This window comes from Vulpes lagopus, chromosome 2, assembly GCF_018345385.1.
Source record: "Vulpes lagopus strain Blue_001 chromosome 2, ASM1834538v1, whole genome shotgun sequence".
Lineage (NCBI taxonomy): Eukaryota > Metazoa > Chordata > Mammalia > Carnivora > Canidae > Vulpes > Vulpes lagopus.
Genome location: NC_054825.1, coordinates 4,515,787 through 4,539,333, shown reverse-complemented (window position 1 = coordinate 4,539,333; position 23,547 = coordinate 4,515,787). Strand labels below are relative to the sequence as shown.

Below are 23,547 nucleotides of genomic sequence, written 5' to 3'. Positions count from 1 at the left end.
CCGCCATCCGCTCAGCGACAATGCTCAGGGAGGGCTTTGCATTGCCCAGGAGCACCTGACCGCTGTGTCTGTGCCCTGCCCCCGCCGCCCCAAGGCTCCCCCAAACCGCAGGCCTGGAGGGAAGGAAGATCCTTCAGTGGGGGTCGGGACTTCAGCAACAAGGAGTCGCGCATGGCTTTCCACCTCCTGGATCAGCCCCTCCCTGGGCCCCCGGCGATGCCCCCCCAGCCCCTCAGAGCCCTGATCCCGCCTGGCCCAGGGCCCAGCACTCTCCTCCCCTCCTTCCTTCCCACAGAGACCCACCTGGACGGGAGCCAGCTGGGGGGCTGGCTGGTTCACTTGGGGAGATGCCGTGATTTCTCAAATCAAAGATTTCCTTCTTTGCTACAATCCATCCTCACCCCTGGAGGACATACACCCGGGGTTAGCTGCTGGGCTCTTCCCTCCACAACACTCCACGGTCACCAGCCAGTTCACTGCTTTCCTGCACCGGCTGCTACTTACCTACCGATGCTTCTGGAAAGCAGTGACCTCAGAGCCTTGCTTCTGCTCACGTTCCCCCGGGCTCCGTAGCTGAGTGGCTCCAAAGAGCCTGTCGTGGTCAGCTAGGGCTGCTGCCATAAAAGGCCATAGACTCGGGTCCTGAAATAGCTGACACTTGTTTCTCAGGGTTCTGGAGGCTGAGAAGCCCAGGGTTCATGCCTGAAGATCCAAAACTCAGCCCAGATTCATTAAAAACATATTCTGCGGGACGCCTGGTGGACTCAGTTGGTTAAGTGTCTGCCTTCAGCTCAGGTCATGATCCTGGGGTCTGGGGATACAGCCCCACTTTGGGCTTTCTGCTTAGTGGGGAGTCTGCTTCTCGCTTTGCCTGCTGCTCCCCTGCTTGTGTTCTCTCTCTCTCTCTCTCTCTCTCTCTAGTAAACAAATAAAATATTAAAAAAAAAAAAAATTTTGTGCCGTATAAGGAGTCAATAAAATGATCCTTTCTTTGTTTTCTTCATTTCCTGCATTTAAAGATTAAAAAAAAAGAAAATTATGGATTACCTCGGCAGAAAACTAAATTTACAGAAGCCAGAGCTTTCAGAGAACATTCTAGAAGCAGATTTCCCTCAAGTTCTAATGAAAATCTCATGCTAGGGGACTTTGGGTGAACCTCCCAGAGGGAGTATCCACTCCAACAGGAACTGATTTGTGATTTTAAAGCCAAAATCAGATTCCATATGTGGAACACAGCTTATTTCTATATCACTAGATACACTTCCCATTAACTCAGGGCAAGGTCTTTAAGACAAAGGAATTATGATTGTAAATGTCTTGCAAAAATTTTAATTTTTGTAAAAACATCATGAAGCCCTCAGAAAGAAAGTTAATTATAATTTATGGAGCAGGGCCTTGGGTCGTAAACACACGGAGATTGACAAAGTCGTGGAGGTGAACCCACACAATGATAGTAGGGGCCCCATAGACTAGATGCAACCCAGATGCACTGGAAAAGTTGACTTCACAAACTTCCTTGTTGAGGACCCATGAAATGATGAGCTGATTTTCTCTAAATCAACGAGCAACTATCAAAATTATTTTTAATAGAAAGATAAACTCCAGATCATCAAACTTGACTGGTCCAGTTCTTGACTCATCTCTATGGATCACCTCTTAGGGAAGGGGCCTTTGCCCAAGGGCCCAAAGACACTCACCCATTGAGAAGTGAATGGTAACAAACTAATTAGAAGGTTTTCTTAAAGATCCAGAACCTTTCAACTCCTGGATATCAATCCTACACTGAAACCTAATCATTGGAAAGATCAAAAATCAGGTTTGTGACTTTGACTTAATAAGCTTCATTCAGCTCAGTTATTCTCACATGACAGACTCTTGATGGAAAATATCTGTAGAGGCCATTCTCAAAAGAATGATCCCAGACTCCTGGGGTTCTTGAGACTCCCACGGAAGGTCTATGAGGTCAGAACTATTTTCATTATAATACTAAGATGTTATTTGTCTTTTTTACTAGGTTGATACTTGAATGAATGGAGGAAAGGCAACGGTGGTAAAATTGCTTACACCTTAACACAAATCAAGTTGTACACATCAAATTGCACTAGACGTTGCATTCTTTGCCACCACACACTTGCAGCAGATTAAAAAAAAAAAAAAAGACCAGTTTTAGTTAGGAACACTTTTGATCAAAACAAAGATATGCATACAGCTTGTTTGCTGCATTACTCAAGTACAGGATAGTCTCCAGGAAAAGCATTTGTGTGATTCATTGAATTGTGAGCTCTGCTGCCTTTTTCATGGAATTTTTATTTGGAAGAATGACTAACCAACCACGGTTATTCAGCATTGAGTATTTGGCAACATTTTCTCCAAAATGAATAAAGTGAGTCTGTCACTTCAAGGAAAACAACTGACAGTATTTGTTGCCAATGATAAAATTTGAGCTTTCCAGTGAAGATGGGAATTTTGGAAAACTTGCTGCTGGCTGCCAACTTGGGCTCACTAGCTCCCCGATACTTACATATTTTTCTGATGAGATTGGTGGCAGTATTTACAAAAGTGAGTTTTCAATGTTTAGAGTGAATTTATCAGCTTTTGGAGGAGCCACACAATTCAGTGAACTGGCGTCTTTTACGTGTCCAATATTTGATGTTACAAAGTCATGCATGGGTGAGAGGTCCATTCACAGCAAGGGAGACCAAAATAATGTTTTGATGTCACAGAGAAGGAAAAATTCGCTCATATAGCTTCAGTTTTCACATCACAACCGACCTTTAAGCAATGGCCCTCTGTTGAGTTTTGGTGTAGCATCAAAGGAGAAAACCATATCTATGGTTTTCTAAAAAGTCCATCAAAATACTCCTCCCTCTTCTGACTATATCTCTATATGTGCAGCCGGATTTAAAATAACTTATCATGACAGATGGAAGACGGAGCAGACATGAGGATCCAGCTGTCTTCTATCATGCCAGGTACTGATGAGATTCATACTTTTCATTCTCAAATTTTTCATAGTCTTCATTAAAATGTTATGTTACGCTATGGTTTTTAAATAAATAAATAAATAATATTATTGTGAATGCTTGTAATAAGTTTAATTTCTAACGTGGCAAGTATTGGCGGAATCAGCCCAAGTAAACAAAAGTTCTTTGGGGTCTTCAGTGTCACCAACCTCTGCAACCCTCTCAAAAGCTGATGCATCACCTCCCGTGCTACCAAAACTCTTTACAAGTTTTTGATTGTGTCCATAATGGACACATTTTCATGGAGACATTAAGCTAGACAATTTACATGGCTGACACTGAACTTGGCAATTTCTTAGTTGGTGTGGCATTCATTGACTCGGGTCAGAGAGTAGCTCTGAAAGTCTTGCTGAGGCTGCAGATAGATAGAGCAGGATGTGAGATGTCCGTGGGTCCGAATGCTCAGTAAAATACCATGGAGCCCCCAGAGGGATGATCCTGGAGTTGCCTCGACAGCACAGCACCCCTGGATCTTTGGCATCTAAACATAAGTGTAAAGGGAATAAAGAGTCTGGAAGGTAGACTTTTGTTTTTTTTTTCTGCTCAAAGATCCCCTATTCTGGAGCATGAAATGAGCTTTTCACCTCCTATCAATTGTCATCATTCATTTACGGCTTTTGTTAGGCAAAAGCTGAAGATCAAGTTTCAACAACCCTGTGCAGCAAAGAAAGCTCCCCACAGAGTAGGCCCATTATATCCCTTTGCATTCGCCAAAATAAAATGTTATAGGAACATTCTCTGGACAACACGTATTACATGTGTCCTCCATACTTGAAAACTTGATCTGACCACATTTGGCGTTTATATAAATGTTTCTTAAAAAAAAAAAAAATCAACTCCATGAAATCAAAAAGAAAAAAAGAAAGAATTTAGAGGCTCCTAAATCTTCTTCTGCCCATTAACTTTTATTTTTCAAATGAGGAAGCAGAGACAAGAAAGCTGTGCCTTTGCTCAGTACGTTTCAGCTTCCTTTACTCCTAACCCTGAGACCAGTGGGTCAGATTAGATCCCCTCCAGAGCCTGTTGTAGTCCTTGCTCAAGGTCACAGAGTTTGGAGAGGAGAAGGCCAGGTCTTTCTCAGGGAAGCCTTCCGGTTGTCCATCGGGGTGCTCCCACAGCACCCAGAGGTTCTCCTTTGAAAGCCAACTTGTCATGGGCTTGTCTGTCTGTCCCACTGCACAGGAAGCCCCATACCTATCAGGCACTGCTGGGTCCTGACCTCCCACTTCCTGTCTTTTTTTTTTTTTTTTTCTACTTCATGTCTTAAGTAGGCTAAGCACTCAATAAATATCCGCACACTGCGTCCTCACTAAAACGAAGTCTGTTAACTCAGAAGCATGTGTTTTCTGTACTACATGGCCGCCTTTAGTAGGATACTCACTCCCTGCTCACAGTTGTGATGGGGCCAGCCACAAGAGGTTAGTCCTACCTTACAGACATAAAGATTACACACAGCGTGTAGTGGCTGGTGAAAATGGTTAAATTTTTTACCAAAAGGTGAATGAGGGGAGCCTAGGTGGTTCAGTTGGTTAAGTGTCAGCCTTTGGCTTGGGTCATGATCCCAGAGTCCTGCTTCTCTGTCTCCTGCTCCCCTTACTTGTGCTCTCTCTCTCTCTCTCTCTGTGTGTGTGTGTCAAATAAATAAATAAAATCTTAAAAAAACAAGTCCAAAAAAACACCAAAAAAATAAAAAAAAACAAACAAAAGGTGAATGATTGCCCAATTAAACACTTTAAGAATCCAGCAAGTCCAGTTAATGTCAAATGCCACATGCCTAGGGGATGCCCAGCGGGGGCCAAGGTCTAACGCTTGGATGTGCACTTGAGACTTTTTAAGACCCTTTCATATGTGTGCAGGGTGGCACTGTGGGGTTATTGATCTCAGCCGTGTACCTCTCAGGAGACCTGGGCTGAGAGGCTAAGATGGAATCTCTCCTCAGCCTCTCCCTTATCTGGCGTGGCAGACATACCACCTCAGCCTTTTGTCTTAAAAATGGGATTAATTGGGGCAGCCCGGGTGGCTCAGTGGTTTAGTGCCACCTTTGGCCCAGGGCATGATCCTGGTAGACCCAGGATCGAGTCCCACGTCGGGCTCCCTGCATGGGGCCTGTTTCTCCCTCTGCCTGTGTCTCTGCCTCTCTCTCTCTCTCTCTCTGTCTCTCATGAATAAATAAAATCTTAAAAAAATGGGATTAATTGTAAACCAACCCATGCTTGGGCTTGAGGAGCCAACGAGCCCTCCTGCAGAGCATCTAGAGGAGGGCACACGAGAGACAGTGCCGGGTGCTGTGCTGCTGCTCCTCTCAGAGCTGTGAGGCCCACAGCCCAGCCATCTGTGAGCCTCACCTTGGCTGCGAGGAACTAGAAGAGCGGAGACTTCCTCTTCCGGAAGAGTGATTTATCCATTGGACATTTTGTTGAAGTAGCTTGCTTCCACATCACCGGGCGAGCAGAGCCTCTCCCAGAGGGTCATGGCTGAAAATGAAAAGTCTAAGCCTCTTGCTAAGGAGGGAGGTGGGCGGCCGGAGGAGCTCGCTTTCCAAGCTGTGTGTCTGAGACTAATAGTCCTAAAACACAACGCAACTTCTCTCTGACTTATCTTTCTGCCTTAACAAGTAAACGTTTTGAAAAGAAAACTCTCATGATCTGAAGCCCATCACAAACACAAAAGGATGATCGTAGTAGCTAGGATGTTGTCTGAAATTCGGACAGCGTGATCAATTTTCCGTCCCTGGGTGGGGTGAAAACACACGGCGGAAAGAACGTTCCAGAACGGGAACAGAACCTGGGCGTGCTTCGGGGCCTCCCACTCCGTGCACGTCGTGTGTCAGGCTTCCCACCTACCTCAGTTCCTCCTTGAGCACGACGTTCGAAAGCCAGTGACCCTGGTCATCATGAGTAATCGGGCCTTCCTTCTATTTTCAGCAGCACAAAGTCCTTTGGTCACAGGATGTGTTGCCTTCTCTGGGTGTGTCCTGTCACCCAGACCCCACCCTCTCCAGCTCAGGTTAGCACCCAGGCCGGCGGAAGGTTTTCTTCAAAACCAACTGGCTGCTTTGTTGGAACAAGCTGCTCCTTTTGGTTCTGAGTGAACAGGAGCCACCCTGAGATTCACACATGCGGTGAAATGTAACGGGGACACCCAGTAGGCCGCGCCTTCCGTGGGGACAGTCTTCCCTTCCCACTTCTGTCCCGGAGCCCCACCGCGGGCCTGTGCCACCAGCCTGATGAAAAGCAGTGTTTTGGGAACTGAGTCAGATAGAGGCCGGAAAGCATACCCGTCCGAGTGCTGCTTTGACCTCTGCCTTGCCACCTGCCACCTTCAGACGCTCGGTCAAGTTTACCAACTTCCCTAGTCTAGGTTGTTTGGTGCTTGCTCACTTACCAAGCACAAGAATGGTGCGAGCTGCAGTAGCTAAGGGTGGGAGCACGAGCTCACCTTTAGTCCGGATTACAGTTTTTATATACTGAAGGGTCTGTGAGGGAGGATGGTGCCCGTTATCAGGGACCAGGAGCCTCCACACACCTCGGCGGGGGCCGTCCTGCAACCCTGAGAGCGAATCCTGCTTTTGTCGTCCCATCTCACAGATGAATAGAGTGAGGCTCTCGGAGGTTAAGTAACATCTCCACACAGGCAGGCAGCCTGACTCCAGAACGGCCCTCTCCATCCTATGCTGACTGTCATTTCTATTATTTATGTTTTAGTTTTTGGTCGTGAAAAAACAGATAGAAGCTCAGAAGGGGCCATGAGTGGGCCGGCTCTGAGATCCCAGAGCAGTCTACACATGGAGCCTCCAGCTGTGTCTCCACGCCCTGGGTGATGAGGTTTTTGGGGGGTGAGGATGGGGAACAGGGCTGTGTGGACGGATCTGCCTTCCATGCTTCTGGCTAAAGGATTTATCTGCCCACAGCCTCCCCCCCACCCAGTGAGGGGGAGGGAGGTTCTGGGTGCTGGGGTCCGGAGAGCACAGTGTGGCTCAGGGACCAAGGACCAGTCTCTCTGTGCTGCAATTTCAGAATCAGAAAGCCTCCTGCCTCTGAGCCATCCACTCCCACACACGCTGGGCCCACGTCCTTAGTCAGGCTGCAGAAGGACATCAGATCAGGTGACTAAGAACCTGCCTTCAAGTCTGTGCTCTTTGGCAGGTTTCAGTGAAGGAGGAAGATGGTCATTGGGGGGGGGGGGCGATGTGCAGGCAGGAGAACCTGTTCTGGAGCTCTGCTTGGTGGCTGCCTGCCCTTTGCAGAATCTGCAGGCTCCCAGGGCTTCCAAGAGCACCGAGCAGGCCCTGAAGGCAGGAAGCAGCTGATTTGTCCACCCGTATGGCCACGTGTCACTTGCAGGAATATCACTACTGTATGGCCATGGAGGGCTGGCTGCTGGGGCGCTGCATGGACCCTGAACGGTCTCATATCCACAGACACAACCCTTCCCGCCCTGCTTCATCCCCAGGGTTTGTTGAGATGAGCAAATAAAACTAATAGTGAGAGCAAAGCTTACCTTGGGGGCGGGGGGTGTCCCTGCCTCCCAAAGTGCTTTGCAAACATCAACTCACTGCTGGAGGGGGTGGGGGAATGGGGGGTGCTAGTCACTTTGACTTTATTTATTTATTTGTTAAAGATTCTGTTTGTTTATTCATGAGAGACATAGAGAGACAGAGGCAGAGGCACAGGCAGAGGGAGAAACAGGCACCATGCAGGGAGCCTGATGTGGGATCCCGGGTCTCCAGGATCACACCCTGGGCCAAAGGTGGCACTAAACCGCTGAGTCACCCAGGGATCCCCTCACTTTGAGTAAAGAATTAATTTCCCTAAAATTATCATCATAGACCCTGTGTTCTTATAATATTGAAGAGGACAATATTCTATGTGATTTATTTATTTATTTTTCAAGTGTGCATGAATCTTGTCATCCAGCTCATCGTCATAAGACCACATGGGCTAATTGGGGGGGGGTGTCATATCATGACCGCTGGAACCTTCTAATTCCACAGAATAGTTCAGACCTTCAAAATAGTGCTTCATGTGGTTCCATGACAACAAACATAATGCACATTCATGAAGTAATTTTAGAACAGCCGATCACGGCTACGTCTAGGAGAAGTCTGCAGACTTCATTCTTCCTTAAGATTTCTAAGGAACACACAGAGTTTCTACCTTCAGACACAGTAAGAGTCAAGCTCTTCATCCCCAGAACTGTGAACCATACTTCCACATACCAGATTCCTGTTTTGAATGGCTCTTTAAAGGTCATCTGTGATATAAGGCTTGAGATAGTTCACACTCTGAGATGAGGAAAATGAGGAAACATGGTCTTTATATTTCGTAGTGTCCTTTGCATTAACATGGGGTGTGAGCGCCTACCTATTTAGCGATCATTTGCATGATTTGTTACCCATACCTGTTTCCTCTTCCATTGCTTGTCCACGTTATCCAAGCCCGATATAAAATCCAACCTTCAAAGAACATGAATGTTTTCAGTTTCAAAGAATTTAGAACCTTTTCACTGTTGAGAATCATATTTTTAATACGTCCAACGTTGCACAGCAAGTTAATTTATTAGCGTAACCTCGACTTGGGGGTGGGCGGTTATAGAGGACCGACCTTTCAGAGAGTCAGCACAGTCTGGTGACTAAGTACCTGTTTTATGTGGAATTTAACAACTGCTTTTGGAATGTTTGTCCTGACTTCTCCACAGTAAGCTCTGCCGCGGCAGGTACCTGGGTTAGCACAGTGCTAATTGCATCATCATAGGTAGTCAATGGGAGTTTTTTGAATGAAAAATAATATTTCTAAGGAAGATTGTTGGAATATAGTAGATAAGAAGGTCATGAATCTCCAACAGCTTCATAAAGGATATATCTTTCTGTCCAAAGAGCTGCTGCTTCGAAAATTACACTAATATATTTCTGCTCTGTTTGGCTTTGGTTCCATCAAGACGCGACGGGTCATGATTTCAGGATCCTGTCAATGTCAAACCTGACTGATTTGTGGGACATTCGGACCCAAAAGATCCTCAGAGGGATTTTCTAGAAGAATATCCTACTGGAAAAGTAGGTCTAATCCATTCTGGAGTTTTTCAAAAATTTCCTGATCGGCCATTGTGTTCTTTGGAGTCTGTGAACACATTTTACTCACATGTTCTTAGAGGCCAACCCAACCTCTGTGTTCTGCATCTGCCTAGCCTTGACTTGGGGAATGCCTGCAAGCTCAGTGCTCGAAGCCACTGCTTAGCCTTTGGCTGGGCAGGAAGCCACTGATGGCTGATACACTCCCATCCGGGCAACTATACTGTGTTAACAACAAAGGGCTGGTTACTAGAACTTGTGGCAACGTTATATTTCCCTTTTTGACTAATTCACCACAATCCTTTCAAACCAGAGATACGTATAGCCTCCCTTGTGTGAAGGCTTTAGGACTGTAATTTTTATCTTTCTTAAATCTTCTCACTTCCTACTCTCTTCCGTACAAAAACTGTACCTTGGAACCTCAAAAAAATGCATTTGAAGGTCATATATCAGCACTTTTACCCACTATCAGGCTTGAATTATGTTGACAACCGAGGGTCCAGAGGACCAGGGCATTTACTCCCAAGTCTCACCCACCTTTTGCCTCCAACACCCGGTCCTGGGATGATGAGTTCTGATTCCCTCTGTCCCTGGAAGTCTTCACTCATACAGTGGCATAAAAATACCTGGTCCCTCCTGAGGAGGAGGAGATCATAGGTGCTAAAGTGCTTTAAACTACTTAAAGGAAAGATCCATACCACAAACCTTTATTGTCTTAGAGAGTGAGACCAGCTCGGGAGGGTCCATAGTTTCATAATCATTTTACTGCTTTGAATCTGCATGGACTGGAGCGCTTTCCCCTTCATCTTCCCCACCCTAGTGGGAAGATCCCTTTCCAAGGTGACATCATTTATGGAGTGTCCTGAGATACAAGACTATCACAAAGTGACAGTCAACCAGGGTTGCATGCTGATTGTCCAGACAAGCGAGCCGGTCGCTGCTGGGGAGCTGATGGACAGTGCAATAGACCTACTGACAAAATTACAGAACATTGGCTTCAGAATAGAATTCCATCTCTTGGAGCAGATTCCATGGGCTTTCTCTCCTCCTGTTTTCGCTGGTATCGGGCCTTCTGGTAGAAAAAAATGATGACCACGGTGATAACATTTAGAAGAATGACGAGCAGCGTGAGCCAAAACGAGTAACCGTAGCTGTGGGTCACTCCTCCATAGGTGGCTGCTGGATATACAGGATACAGCATCTGGGCCAGCTCTTTGGAGAGATGGTTGGATTGTGTGTTCCCCACGAACAGGATCATGGCCACGAAAATCAAGAACGCTGAAAAGAAGATTCAGTCTCATAAATGATATGATGATACTTTTTTTTTTTTTTTTTTTTTACTGTCACTTTCTTTCTTGATGGACCCCGTGCTCTGTGGACAACTATGGACTGTCTACACAGGGATTTACAGTCTTCTAGGTACTGGAGCTTGAAGGAACCGTAACACCTGAGCTAGATTCTAGGCACTGACCACTAAAGATGGGGGGCAGGGATCCCTGGGTGGCGCAGTGGTTTGGCGCCTGCCTTTGGCCCAGGGCACGATCCTGGAGACCCGGGATCGAATCCCACATTGGGCTCCCGGTGCATGGAGCCTGCTTCTCCCTCTGTCTGTGTCTCTGCCTCTCTCTCTCTGTGACTATCATAAATAAATAAAAATTAAAAAAAAAAAGATGGGGAGCAGCGTCCAGCAAAGGCAAACATAAGGTTCAAGACCTTTTGCGGAGCCCCTCCCTCAGCCCATGCCCACACAGCTGCGCGGAATGAACCATGGAATGAGCAGACAGGAGAGCCAACAGGAAGCTTTCTAGAGAGGAGTGGATGGATGACAAGTACTGAAAGGTCAGAGCATTGCAAACAGAAGAGACCAGGCTACATGAAGACGCACAGGGGGCAGTGAGCTCAGAGCCGCGGGGGCCACGAGATAGGTCCTGGCCGATGCGAGCTGCTCTGAGCATCCTGAGCACTGCCTGCCGAGGAGGCCACCTCCCCGCAGAGCTGCAGACACCACCTCAGAGCCCGGAATTGCATCCTGCTCACAGTGGAAGGTGGCGTGTAGCCAGGAAGGGTCTCCTCACTAAACTCGTGTGGGAAGAGAATTCAATCATTGTGTTCTCATCCTTGTGTTCTCATCCTTTTTTTTTTTTTTTTTTAATTCTTCACAACATCCTCCCCTGGAGAGTGTGTCTTGGTATTGACTTTTGAAAGCCACGTTGGCCCAGGTGGAGAACAGAGTTCTGGAGTCAGAGCGAGCCGGGTTCCAGGGCTCCAGCCACATGGCCCCGCACGTGTGCTTCTCTGGGCCTCATGCCTCACCTTCCAAAGGGCATCAGCCTGACCAAGGCAAAGGGTAGACTTGGGGTTGGTTGGAACGGGGCTGGGCTGGGAATTGGGGAGGCGACCATGGCCAGTGGGCATCGGGTTCTCTCTGAGCGGATGGAACGTTCTAAGAGTGATGGAGGGGAGGGCTGTACATGTCTGTGAACATTTGCCCAGCACTCAACAGACATTCCGGGGTCAACGTGTCCAGGCTGTAGCCCACGCCCAGGGACTTTTCCCAATCCTCCAAATGCCCTGACTCCAGGGCTTCGGTGTGAGGAGAGCGCTTTGACCTTGTTGACGGACTTTCATCCTCAGCGTGATGGTTCTGCTTCTCAATAATGTGTGCATACGAGAGCCCCCTCCTCTGATGCTCTACGCGTCTCACACTCCTTAATTATCCTTCATTACGTTCTTGTGAAATTTCTTATAAAAGCTTAGTCACAAAGGAGTAGGTGAACACAGGGTTGCACTTTTCTCTGCAGTGGGACGTGCTCGGCTTTGATATCAGTTGGGAGGGGCCGCCGCAGACAAGTGCTGACCTGAGCCCCTACACGAAGGAGATGCCTCTCCCTGACGGCTTCTCCTGGGCTCTGGAGCAGGGGATTTAGAGAGGGATATAGGGGGCCCCGTGGCAGGAGTGGGGGGCTCCTGAAGGCTCAGGAGGCTGTCTCCAGGCCTGGCCTGTCCGCATCAGGCCATGCGACCTGCCCCATCACTTTCTGCTCTCTGGGTTCCTGGGCTGAGGATCACATGTGTTGGGACAATCTGCAAAGTCGTCTCAGGCTCCAACATTTTCTCCATCTACAGTGATATCCCCTGTGGTCAGGGTCGGGCCACCCCAGACCGCTGTGGGGCAAAGGGCAGCTGGGGTTGGAGGGCATGGGAGCCGCCTGGGAGGCTGTGATGCTGCTGTTGTTTCCCTCAAAGCACAGTCTGCTCCTGTTCCTTCAGAACCTTGCTAGGGAGCCCACTTCCTCTTCCCTGCAGCCACGGGGAGCTTGTTCCAAGTCAGCCTGAATGGGGATTTGCGGCACTTCCCTCTGGCTCCAGAGCCCCTGGAGCCAGCCTGACCAAGGTGACCAAGGCTCCTGCCAAGATGACCCGAAGCAAGGGAGTCAATGGCATCTTTGTGCATAAAAACCGTGTGCGGGCCGAGCCTCACATCATCAGGGTTTTCACTACGTGCTGCACGCTCAATGCACATGTGAGGAAAATCGGGAGTCCTCAGTGGCACACTCAGGGAAAATCTGGCTTCACAGGGCCCTGGGATCAAGAGGCCATGGGGCGGGGTGGGGGGAGCGTTCAGAGGAGGCCAGATGCGAGCCTGATGCCACACACATCTCCCTGCGACCCCTGCTAACTGCAGACCTCCTTCTTACACATCGACGTCTCCCTACATTTCTCTGCCCCCCAACAGCCTCTTCTGTGTGTTAGAACTTGCCCCAAGCCGGGAAAGGAATGCCGCACAGCTCTCTGCTCTCCCTGGCAGACGGTACTTTGTTGTTACAGGTAGGTGGGGATTGAGGGGAAGGCCGCCCGCCCTGTGTTTTTCATGTTTTCCTCCACAAACACGCATCAGCCTCTGCTGCTTGCAAAGTCAGCTTATACTCAGCCGTGGGGACAAAGAGCTGGAAACTCCAGCCTTGCAGAAACAGGGTTTATGAAGCAATGGGCCTTGAGCCCTGCAGGCTGTCGAGCGGCGACGTGGTCCTGGCTTGTCCCTGAGGCCCCACATCCAATCCTACTTTGGTACAGGCACCTGATTCCCCAGCCCCAGCTCCGAGGGGTCGGGTGTCCCAACCACCAGGTGGTCAGCCAGGGAGTTCAACCCCATTGGGGGCCACAGAGATTGCTCCAGGGACAGGAAGGACAATTCTAGCTGGAGATTTTGGGGGAAAGATGTCCTTTTTCCTGGGGCTGCTGGCAGCCATCCTGCCTCCGAGGGGACCAGCCCCCTGCCTAACGCCAGAGAGAGCACTGGCAAAATCAGGAGACAAGCACTGAGAGGAATCAGAGCTCCGAGGGTGGAGGCCGAGAGCCTGAATCCAGCTGTACCTGAGGCCACCGTTTTCTTTAGCTGCTTCATTATATGAGCAAAAATTAAAATAATCCTTTTTTTTTGCCTTGGTAAAGAGTGCTGGGGGGTCCTGCCTTTGGTTCGACTGGGGTGATGGTCATCCTAGGAACAGTGGTGGGGAAGGAAGCTTGGCCTTGGGGAGAGGGTATCTGAGTTTGTAAGCTGCTGGTGCCTTTGTGAGACCAGAGCTGGGCACACCGTGTGGCTGGCCCACAGCCGGTGCCCATTCAATTGCTGGAGGGGGGGTGTTGGTTGTTTTTACCACCAGGTAATCAGACCACAGGAAGAAAGGAAAGGGCATGTCATGTGTCATCCACACATGCTAAAGCAGCCGGGACCCAAGTCCTCAGAGCCGAGGAGCGAGCCTGCCGTGTGGCCGTACCTGCAGTCCCAGTTCCCACCACTGGCCCGGCTTAATGATTACGAATTGCACCCTTAAAAGCATCCCCTTTAGGGGCACCTGGGTGGCTCAGAGGTTGAGCATCTGCCTTCAGCTCAGGGCATGATCCCAGGGTGCTGGGATGGAGTCCCACATTGGGCTCCCTGCAGGGAGCCTGCTTCTCCCTCTGCCTGTGCCTCTGCCTCTCTCTCTGTGTTTCTCATGAATAAATAAATAAACTCTTTTTTAAAATCCCCTTTTGAACAGTGAGTTGCATGGATTTCCCTTGTTCTGTGCCATCTGGGGTGAGCTCATGCAGCTCCTCAACTGTTAGTTTGAAGAAGGCCACAGTGCTCCGGGCAGGCCCCTCCCCTGGGAGCCACAGCCCTGCGGACGGCCACGGCACAGAGCCCCGGGGACCTCTTCCCACCACCTGCCCCAGGCTTGGGCAAGGGTGGCCCCTCACGGAAAGACAAGAGGAAGCTGCCTACTGTCCTCCTCCAGGTTTCCTGTCACCTTAATATCCAGACCCTCTTGCCTGTGCTTGAAAGTTCCTGGCCTCTGTTGAAATGTGCTCCCTGGAACGTGACGCCACCTCCAGAGTCATCCCACAGGTACGACAGGCTTCTTCAGATCTGCTCTCAAGAGCAGGTATTCATGGGGGGTGGGGAGAACAGAAGAAATCTGGCACCTGGCGAGCCAGAGGGACCCCACTGGACCATGCCTCTGGGCAGTCACGGTGGCCGCTGAGCCTCGCGGAGACCCAGGGAGAGCCGCTCGTACTGTGACTGACGCTCAGATCGGCTCCCCGTCTGCATGCAGCCCCACCCTGACCTTTACCATAAACAGATAAAGCGACCTGGCCACACCGTACAGAATCACCCAGGGCTCACAGGTCACCCACAAGAAGGGTGTTGGCCTCAGATTCTCTGGGTGACCTTTGTGGTTCTCTGTGGGGCAGCCATACAGCTGTGTCATGTGTGGATTTTAGCCCACAGTGACTTATTTGGAGGTGAGGCTCCGTGCGGGGACCCTGATGTGGGACTCGATCCCGGGACCCCAGGATCATGCCCTGGGCTGAAGGCAGACACTCAACTGCTGAGCCCCCCAGGCGTCCCAGCCCACCCGTGCGTTTAAAACAATGTCATTTCCGAGGTGCTTAATAAATGCTGTAGGCTCAGGCCCCTGCACACAACTTGGCCCAGACTAGGTCTGCTTAACCTCCCCGGCTCTCGCTCACACCCTGTGTGTGTTCGTCGTGTGCCCGAGCAGCGGAGAGACGAGGCACGGAGGCCAGCTCTCCGCGGAGCGCCAGGCGTTCCCGGGGACACTCACCACCAAGCCCGCTCCAGGTGTACACCCCCACTGGTCCCAGGAACGTCTGGTAGGGGTTGCTGATGCTGTTGTAGAACGTGAGCCCCGAACTGAGCAGCGAAGCGCACAGGCTGAGGACCAGGAACAGGATCGTCACCAAATGCAGAGTTTTTTGGGAAGAGGCGTTCAATTTCTCTAAAACTAAAGCAGCGTTCGGTAAGCACGGAGCATGGAAAGGAAACACCAAGGGACCCCACTAGACCGGAGGCCCCCCCCCCCCCCCGCCAGGCAGGCCTCTACCCCAGGCAGGGGTTAGGGATGGCGGGAGACACCTGCCAGGTGCTCGGGTTAGGGATGGCGGGAGGCACTTGCCAGGTGCTCGGGTTAGGGATGGTGGGAGACACCCGCCAGGTGCTCGGGTTAGGGATGGCGGGAGACACCCGCCAGGTGCTCGGGTTAGGGATGGCGGGAGGCACCTGCCAGGTGCTCGGGTCAGGGATGGCAGGAGACACCCGCCAGGTGCTCGGGTTAGGGATGGCAGGAGGCAACCACCAGGTGCTAGGGTTAGGGATGGCGGGAGACTGTGTCAGGTGGGCAGGGACAGGAAGGGGCGGGGCCCCAGGATCCGCCTTCCCTGCTTGAATGTGTGTGGCCTCGGGGCTTGGGATAAGCGACTCGCCATCCCAATTGTAATTTCCCCCAGAAAAGAGGGCGCCCTCCTTGATAAGCTGCCGCAGGGCTGGACAACATTCCTCGGGGCATCCTGGCCTCAGATGCTTGCCAGTGGGCATTGCCACAGCTCCTCATGGGCGGGGGTCCCTTGCTCTGAGCATTACTGGGCTTCCACTTGGGGACACTTATGGGGGGCCACCCTGTGACAGAGAGGATCTGGTCAAGCCTGAGATTTCTGAGGTGAGCCCACTACACAGAAGGTGGGGGGGAGGGGCTGATGGGGGTGACCGGCTAGCGGGGAGCCAGAGATGGCCCAGAGACAGGAGATGACAGCCGTGTCTGCCTACAGCTGAGGTATCAGCCACACTTCCCGACTCAGCTTTCCTTGGAGCCGGGGCGCCCAGGGCCCGTGTGGCTCAAACGCAGAAGGTGACCGCAGGGCAAACCATCAGAATTCTTTCCAAGCTCAAGTCCTCTCAGTTCTAACAGCATTTTATAAAATGTGCATATTTCTTAAGTGCAAAGGAGCTTCCAGGCATGGATATGCACTCGTGCCCAACGAAACACAGATGCCCTGTGCTGTTGGCCACGGGTTCCTGCTTTTGCCACATCCTCCTGCTCCAACCGCCACCAGCCGAGGTCCCTAAGCAGCTGTTCCCTCTGCGTGGGCCTTTGTTTACAACACAGAATGACCAGACATGGGGGGCTGTCCCCACACTTCCCTGTAACCCCAGCTGCGCATTTATAAAACATCTCCCAAGGCTGCCAGTGTGTCTTGGGGTCTTTGGTGATCGCCACCACGTTAAATAAAGTGTTTACCAAGATGTTCTGTGGAAAGCCACAATGACACACGGGAAAAGCAACGTGGGGAGAGGATTTCGGGGTTCATCGTCATATGCTCACGAAGTCTTTGGGAATTGTGAGTTACCAGAACCCTGACAGGGTGGGGGGTCTGGTAAGAGAAAGTCGAAACCTTCTTCTTTCCATTCCTGTTTCTCAGGCCCTGGGAGAGAGCGGGAACCGCTCACAGCCTGGCCACAGCTTTAAAGAACAGAAACCGGGCAGCCCGGGGGGGCTCAGCAGTTTAGCACCGCCGTCGGCCCAGGGTGTGATCCTAGAGACCCGGGATAGAGTCCCAAGTCGGGTTCCCTGCATGGGGCCTGCTTCTCCCTCTGCCTGTATCTCTGCCTCTCTCTCTCTCTGTGTCTCTCATGAATAAATAAATAAAATCTTTAAAAAAAAAAAAGAACAGAAACCAGAAAAGCCAGGAAAGACATCCCTTGTTCTCAGGTCCAGGGGCTCCTCATCTCTCTCTCTCTCTGAACCTAGTGCTTCAAAGAACAGGGTCCCTGGGAACCAGAGGGGGGCCCCGGGACATGGTGCGCACCAGGGGAGGCGCAGCCAAGCCTGCTCCTGACCTGCATCCTGGCAGCAGGGGGCCCTGTCTTTGCAAGGTGGTCCTTTTCATGCCCTGTCGCCTTCATTATTTAAAAGCTCTTCACTGGTGGTGGCTGCAAGTGATGAATCACTGAATTCTACTCCAGAAACCAACACTGCTCTGCATGTTAACTAGCTAAAATTTACATTAAAAAAAAAAAAAACAGCCACATATAAATAAATAAATAAAAGCTCTTAATTGTGTCGTGCCCAAATGGGCATCTCCACAACCTCTGCCTGGAGTCCTAATGCTTCCTCCAGAGCGACGCAGAACCCACTTGGTCCTCTCTGGTCATTGAAGAGAGATGTGAGCCCCCGTGTGATTAACAGCCCACATCTCCAGAATGTTCTTTGGAAGGCGTAATTCCAAAGCTCCCACCAGCCTGCCCCCTGCTCTGTACACATTGACTCTGACTCTAAGCCTCAAAGCACGCTGGCCAGAGCGGCACAGCTCTCTCTGCCCAAACGGATACCACCCCTCTCTCTTCTCTTCACTTCTGAACATCTAAATTGTTAATTGTGATTTTTTCCTTTCTTTCTTTTTTAAGTCAGCAGTATGCTAGGAGGGAGACAGATTTCCTGTTGCTGGACAGTGGACATTGAGAGGCTACAGAAACCAAACTGGTGGAAAGAGGAGTAGAGACTTGCATGCTGCCCCGTGCAAGCACGACCATGCATCCCTGGGGACCCCGAGAACACAGGGGCCAGAAAAAGGGAGCTATCAGCCCAGCGACATGGCCCCGATGACCTCACCACCCTTGGCTAGAGAACATTCTGCTCCTCGGCAAGAGAGGCGGGCCTGGGAGCAAAGTTCAACTCACACATGTCCAATCTCCTTGTACCCAGTGGGGACTGGACTGTTTCACAATTTCCGCTCATGAATGACCCCCAGGCTGGCCCAAGTCCTCAGCACAGGCCTCTGTGTTATGCATCTCACAGAAGAACCCTCATGGCATAGGTTAAACTAAAAATGTGGTCCTGCCTGTCCCCACCTATTGCCTGGGTGGGGCTGGCTGAGGTCCAATGGGCCACCTGCCCCCTGGGTGCCACCTGCACCAGGGAAGCCCTTCGCCTGGGTCTTTCTGAAGAGTCTGAGCACAGGCTGAGACTCTAGCTCTTTGGGTCACCCTGGAGATGCTGGGATCGGCGGTTCCTCCTGGATCTAATGCAGCACGTATCTGTTTTGAAACCAGTGGATAGGAATCCCTGGGTGGCACAGCGGTTTGGCGCCTGCCTTTGGCCCAGGGTGCGATCCTGGAGACCTGTGATCGAATCCCACGTCGGGCTCCTGGTGCATGGAGCCTGCTTCTCCCTCTGCCTATGTCTCTGCCTCTCTCTCTCTCTCTCTCTCTCTCTGTGTGACTATCATAAATAAATAAAGATTAAAAAAAAATAAAAAAAAGAAAGAAAGAAACCAGTGGATGATGACCTCAGAGTAGAAGTAAAGATAAAAAATGGGAAGTAGGACACACCTGTTCAGAGGTGGAGGGTGGGATGCTGCAGAATTTCCAAGTGTGACCATGAGGAAGAATTGCTTCCCATTCCACTCACCCTGTTTGTCCCTCCCATCAATGAGGAAGCTCGGAGCTCTCATCAGAAATTTACTGGGGACCGAATAAACTCTGTGGAGCCAATAAGAAATAATTTGGATACTTAACTAGAAAATAGCCATTTCTGTGTGAGGAGAATGTCATCCCTGGAGTGTCCTGGAGAATATTTCTGCCTCATACGCTTATTAAAAGCTATAAATGGATGTTCCTTTGCAAATGGCGAACATTGCACTTTTTTCAGAGTAAACCAGAAAGTGACAATGAGGTTAGGCTTTGTTTCTGACTGTTGGTAACATCTAACAGACATGATTTTTCAGAAGGGCTTCAATTTGGAGCCGACTGACTCATACTTCTCTTTGTATTAATGTAACAATTTAACTTAATTTTAAACTGCCGTATTTTAAAATTCTATTTCAGCCTCTGAGTTTCCTGCCACACAGGTATGACAGCTGTACCTCTCAGCCCCCTCCTGGCTCAGAACTCAGACAATGAAAGCTGGAAATTCAGGGAAAGTTAGCAAGAATGAAGCAGAATAACCCCCACCCGCCCCAGCCCCCCCTAGCATCTGACAGCTGCTCTCTGCCTACAAAAGTAGCAAATACATTCCGTTCTTTCCTCTTCCTTTTCAGGGCCAAGCGTTGGAATCAGGAAAACCACCTCACAATTGGAACTAATTGCCCGGATTCTGGCAACCTCAGGAAAGAGGCCATGGCTCCCACAGCTGGGACGCAGAAATGTGCTGGGGGCGGTGGGCTGCGTACAGAAATGGGTCATCTGGACATCGGGCTTTCTGTGCGTGGAGATTTAACCCTTCAGGATCCTCTTGCTGTATGGTCTTCCTAGCTCTGGTTTTCCCTAAGTTCTCAGAGCCTGGGGGAGAGCCAGTGGCTTTGTGGGTGGGTGCGACCTGCCTCCACCCTCTCCTCAAGCGCTTGGGTCATCAGGGAGGCTGACTTGGTGGGCTCCTCAAGCCATGGGCCGCAGTACACCCCTGACCAGCTGGGCCTTCCAGGTCTTCCAAGAAGTCCCCTTTGGCATGCCCAGCCTCTGAGAACTGTATCTGGGTTCTCTCACGGAGAAGCAGGGGGAGTGCATTTCCTGCCCTGTTCAACTCCATCACCCAGCGTGGTCATGTCTCTGGGGACAAACCAGTGGCTCCTCCTCTAAAAAGTAGAGGTGTATAGGGGGAGGGGGTGGGTAAGCAAGAGTACTAAGGAAGAAATCAGCCTCCTTTGTCTCTTCGCACTGAATTTTTTTTTTTTTTGCAGCAGATTTACTGTTCTAATTACTTTTATCTTGGGCCAATAGTGCAATTTTGAGTCCCCTGAGAACAAACGGGGTGGGTGGAGAAAAGGGACTGGCGGGTGGGGTGGGGGGGAACAGACTGGGCGAGACTCCCTGTCACTCTCATAGCCACCTGCACTGCCTGATGCAACCGAAGGGGGCCTTTCTCTAGACAGAAGCTATGGCGAGCCCACCAGGCCCAGGAGCCGTGCGCAATGCCCCTCAGCATCCCAGCCCCTCCTTCCCAGACCAGCTGCTCAGGGCAGTGTTTTTGGATTGAAATTCAATATCCAGAACTTTAGGAGCTGGCAAAAGCAAAGTGTCTACTGGTAGACACAGGGGCTGTAACTTTACATCTGGATATTAGACAGATTGAGAGGCCACTAGATGAAGCTAGTAGATCTCCTGGTCGGGCTGAGCTGGCTAAATAATCCAGTCACATGCGGGAGAGTTTCCTTAGCAGGTTTGACCGATTATTTTCCCCAGCCGTTGACCTATTGGTGGCCGGGTTCTTTTGGCTTGTTGAAACCAGCCACTGTCACCTCACACTGTGCTGTCATCTCAAAATCTACAGCCAGAATTGGCCCAGTGTGCGGAAACGTAGCCGAGCTTTGCGATACGAACTACCCTTTGGAGATAGATGTTCATTGTGATCTCATCCTGGCCAGGAAGCTGATAGTGTTCACATCTTAAAAGGAAAAGTTAATGTATCACTGCTGGGGAAGGGAAAGTGGCATTTTTACGGATTTTATTTTACTGCCAAAGATTGGTTTCTGATTTGAGCTGAGCCCGGTGTAGTCCTGAGAAACCAGCAGGGCAGCAGCCGTACCTCCAATTCTGCTCTCCAGGGAACACAGGCCTGGGTCTGCAGCAGCTGAACACCATGATATACGTCCTCCTTATGTGACTTTCCCCTATCTTACAGAACTGCTTACAAGTGTTCCAAATTCAGTGACTGCTAAAACCATCAGCAGTGCAGACTCCCTAGGCTCTGGGGGGCCCCCCAATAAACATTGGCCAGAGCACCTCTGATGTGCTCTTACTGATTAGGGGGTGGCTTATTTTCTACAGCACCTGGACCCTGGGAGAGTGGTGACTTCAGAAAGTTGAACGTGGCTCTGCAGTAACAAAGAATAAAAGTAGAGAGCCAGGGGAAAAAAATGCAAATAGTGTGCCTCCTTCACGCTGCCATATGGCGCTGCAGTGCCCACTTGGCCCTGTGCCCTCGGGGTCGTCCAAGACCACGTCTCTACCTGCTAACTCCACACTGTTGTGCTCACTGCCCTCACCCCGGGCTTTAGAGCCAGGCCCGGACCTCCCTTGCCTCCGCTGAGCTCTCCTGACATAGGTAATCAGGGCTCTCACTGAAGCCATGGATCTCGGCTTGGAACCGACTGGTTCCAAACAGACAGCATGAAAATCAAAAAAATCACCGGCTGTTATCTCATATTTAAAATTTTTTTCAATGTGTCTGGAGATTTAGGAACTAGTACACATTCTGGTTTTGAAAATGCTATTCACATATTGAATGTGTGACTGTGTGTTTGAAAGTCTTAGTTTCTGGTTGCTGCAAAGGGAATATTCCTTGTCTTTCTGAGACGCTGAGGCCGGTACTGGAGGAGGTGTGTAACATCACTAAAACACCGGAGGAGACCTTGCTCTTGCTAATGTCAAAAGGACAAATTTCATAACTTGGAGATACAACTATGTTGCTCAGGGCTTAAGGCTCAAACTCAAACTAAATATTACATGTATACGAGGTAGAAAATGACCCACATTTATAAGTCAGCACGTAATGCCTGAGTCATAGCCCATAATGCCTGTCTACCTGCATGCAACACTCCTCAATGCAAAGTCCACTCAAGGTGCTAAATAATTTACAAATGTTGCTTTAAAATTTTGAGAGCATCATGGTATATATTTAGTCTTCGAAAGTCAAATAAGTAGCTAAATTCAGTTTATCATTCTTAATGGATTTTTGTGTTCCACTCCCTAAGAGAGGGGGGCATTACAATGTAAGAAATCAGGAAACAAAATTAGGAATTCCTATAAAACATGCAATTAATAGAATTAATAGAAATTTAATATCATGTCTGACACTAATGAGATATTTTGGAGGTTAAAATTCAAATTCAAGTTGATTAAAGAAACGAACTGCAGATCTAGAAGTGAGAGCTTGACTCACTCATATTTTCCACTTCATTTTTTTCCTCACCAAGATGCCACTAATGAAGTTCTGGCCAGAGGCTATTGCTCCAACTAAAAATCCACCATGAATACAATGAAAAATACTGTTCCCACTATCCTCCCATGTTGGATACCATATCCTGGCTAGATATACTTATTTATTTGTCAGTAAATTCGATAGTACCGCTTCAACACAGCCTCTGCCAGAACTATGTAGACGGTGGTGCTAATAGACACACCCAGAGCGAGGAAGCTAAAATAATAATGTGGGTGAATTTTCAAAATTTAAAATATATATTCATATCTATGAGCCAGCTCAGAGCTACAAGGAAATCCGTTTTGAACAGTTATTTGGCCCCAATAGAGGATGACATAAGTCTTAACCCAGTTAACGCAATCTCGCTGTACCCATTCAAAATTAATGTCTCATTTACCTCCAAAGTCTTTGTCTGATTCCTCGAGTCCATGACTGAATTCCTGATGGCTCTTGCCGCGGAAGAGTCCGTAGGTGATAATGAGGCTACCGTTTGAAGAAGAGTCACTGATAGCGATTCTGCTGCTGACCCATTCTTGGGTCCCGAGCATAGAGCAGACTACGATGAAGGCCCCAAAGCTTGTTAAAAAGCTTGATAGGAACATCAGTATTTTCTTTGTCGTAGGCATCTTCTCGGGAAAGTAGAGGTCCTAAGGTCAAAAAAGAAAGCAACGGTCTGCTGATAATATGTTTGGGCCTTATCATTTGGTGTCCAGTATTTAGAAATGGAGTCGAATGAATGCTTCTTGTAAAATATAAAAGCTTGCTCTTCGAGGGACAAAATGCCCCGAGGAACACCGGACTATGAATATAGTCATAAAGATTTACAGTGGCTGAACTTTGGTCTGGAGTTAAGGGTTGCTATGGTTACAGCCAACCAGCAGAAACAAGGGAGCAGGCACAGTCTTCCTGAGGACTTCCTTGAGCACACGGTTAATTTATAACTCTCTGTCACATGCCGTCGAAGCAAGGTCGGCCTACCACGCCAGGGCCAGAGCCCCTAACACACGAGGGCCTGTCCTTCCCAAATGTCGCGGACATCCTAGACTTGCTTTACCCGTCAAGGACGGGACCCTAACAATAGTTCAAAAAGGAACACGAAGAAGATTAAGCCTTTGCTGACGATGCTGCGGGATGTAAAGAGCAAAGTCGACGGCCTCCTTACTTTTAGACCTTCTTAGAGAGATGCACCGTTCAAATTTCC

General features: G+C 49.6%; 1 protein-coding gene across 1 annotated transcript; it reads right to left on the bottom strand.

Moving 5' to 3' along the window:
- Nucleotides 1–7,890: 7,890 nt before the first annotated feature.
- Nucleotides 7,891–23,140, bottom strand: CLRN3 (clarin 3). Its single transcript, XM_041745200.1, has 3 exons — nucleotides 22,744–23,140; nucleotides 15,201–15,380; nucleotides 7,891–10,368 (listed from the first exon to the last, which is right to left on the bottom strand). Exons 1-3 carry the CDS (start codon nucleotides 22,970–22,972, stop codon nucleotides 10,088–10,090), a joined length of 690 nt encoding a protein of 229 aa, XP_041601134.1. The 5' UTR covers nucleotides 22,973–23,140; the 3' UTR covers nucleotides 7,891–10,087.
- Between the last annotated feature and the right edge of the window lie 407 nt (nucleotides 23,141–23,547).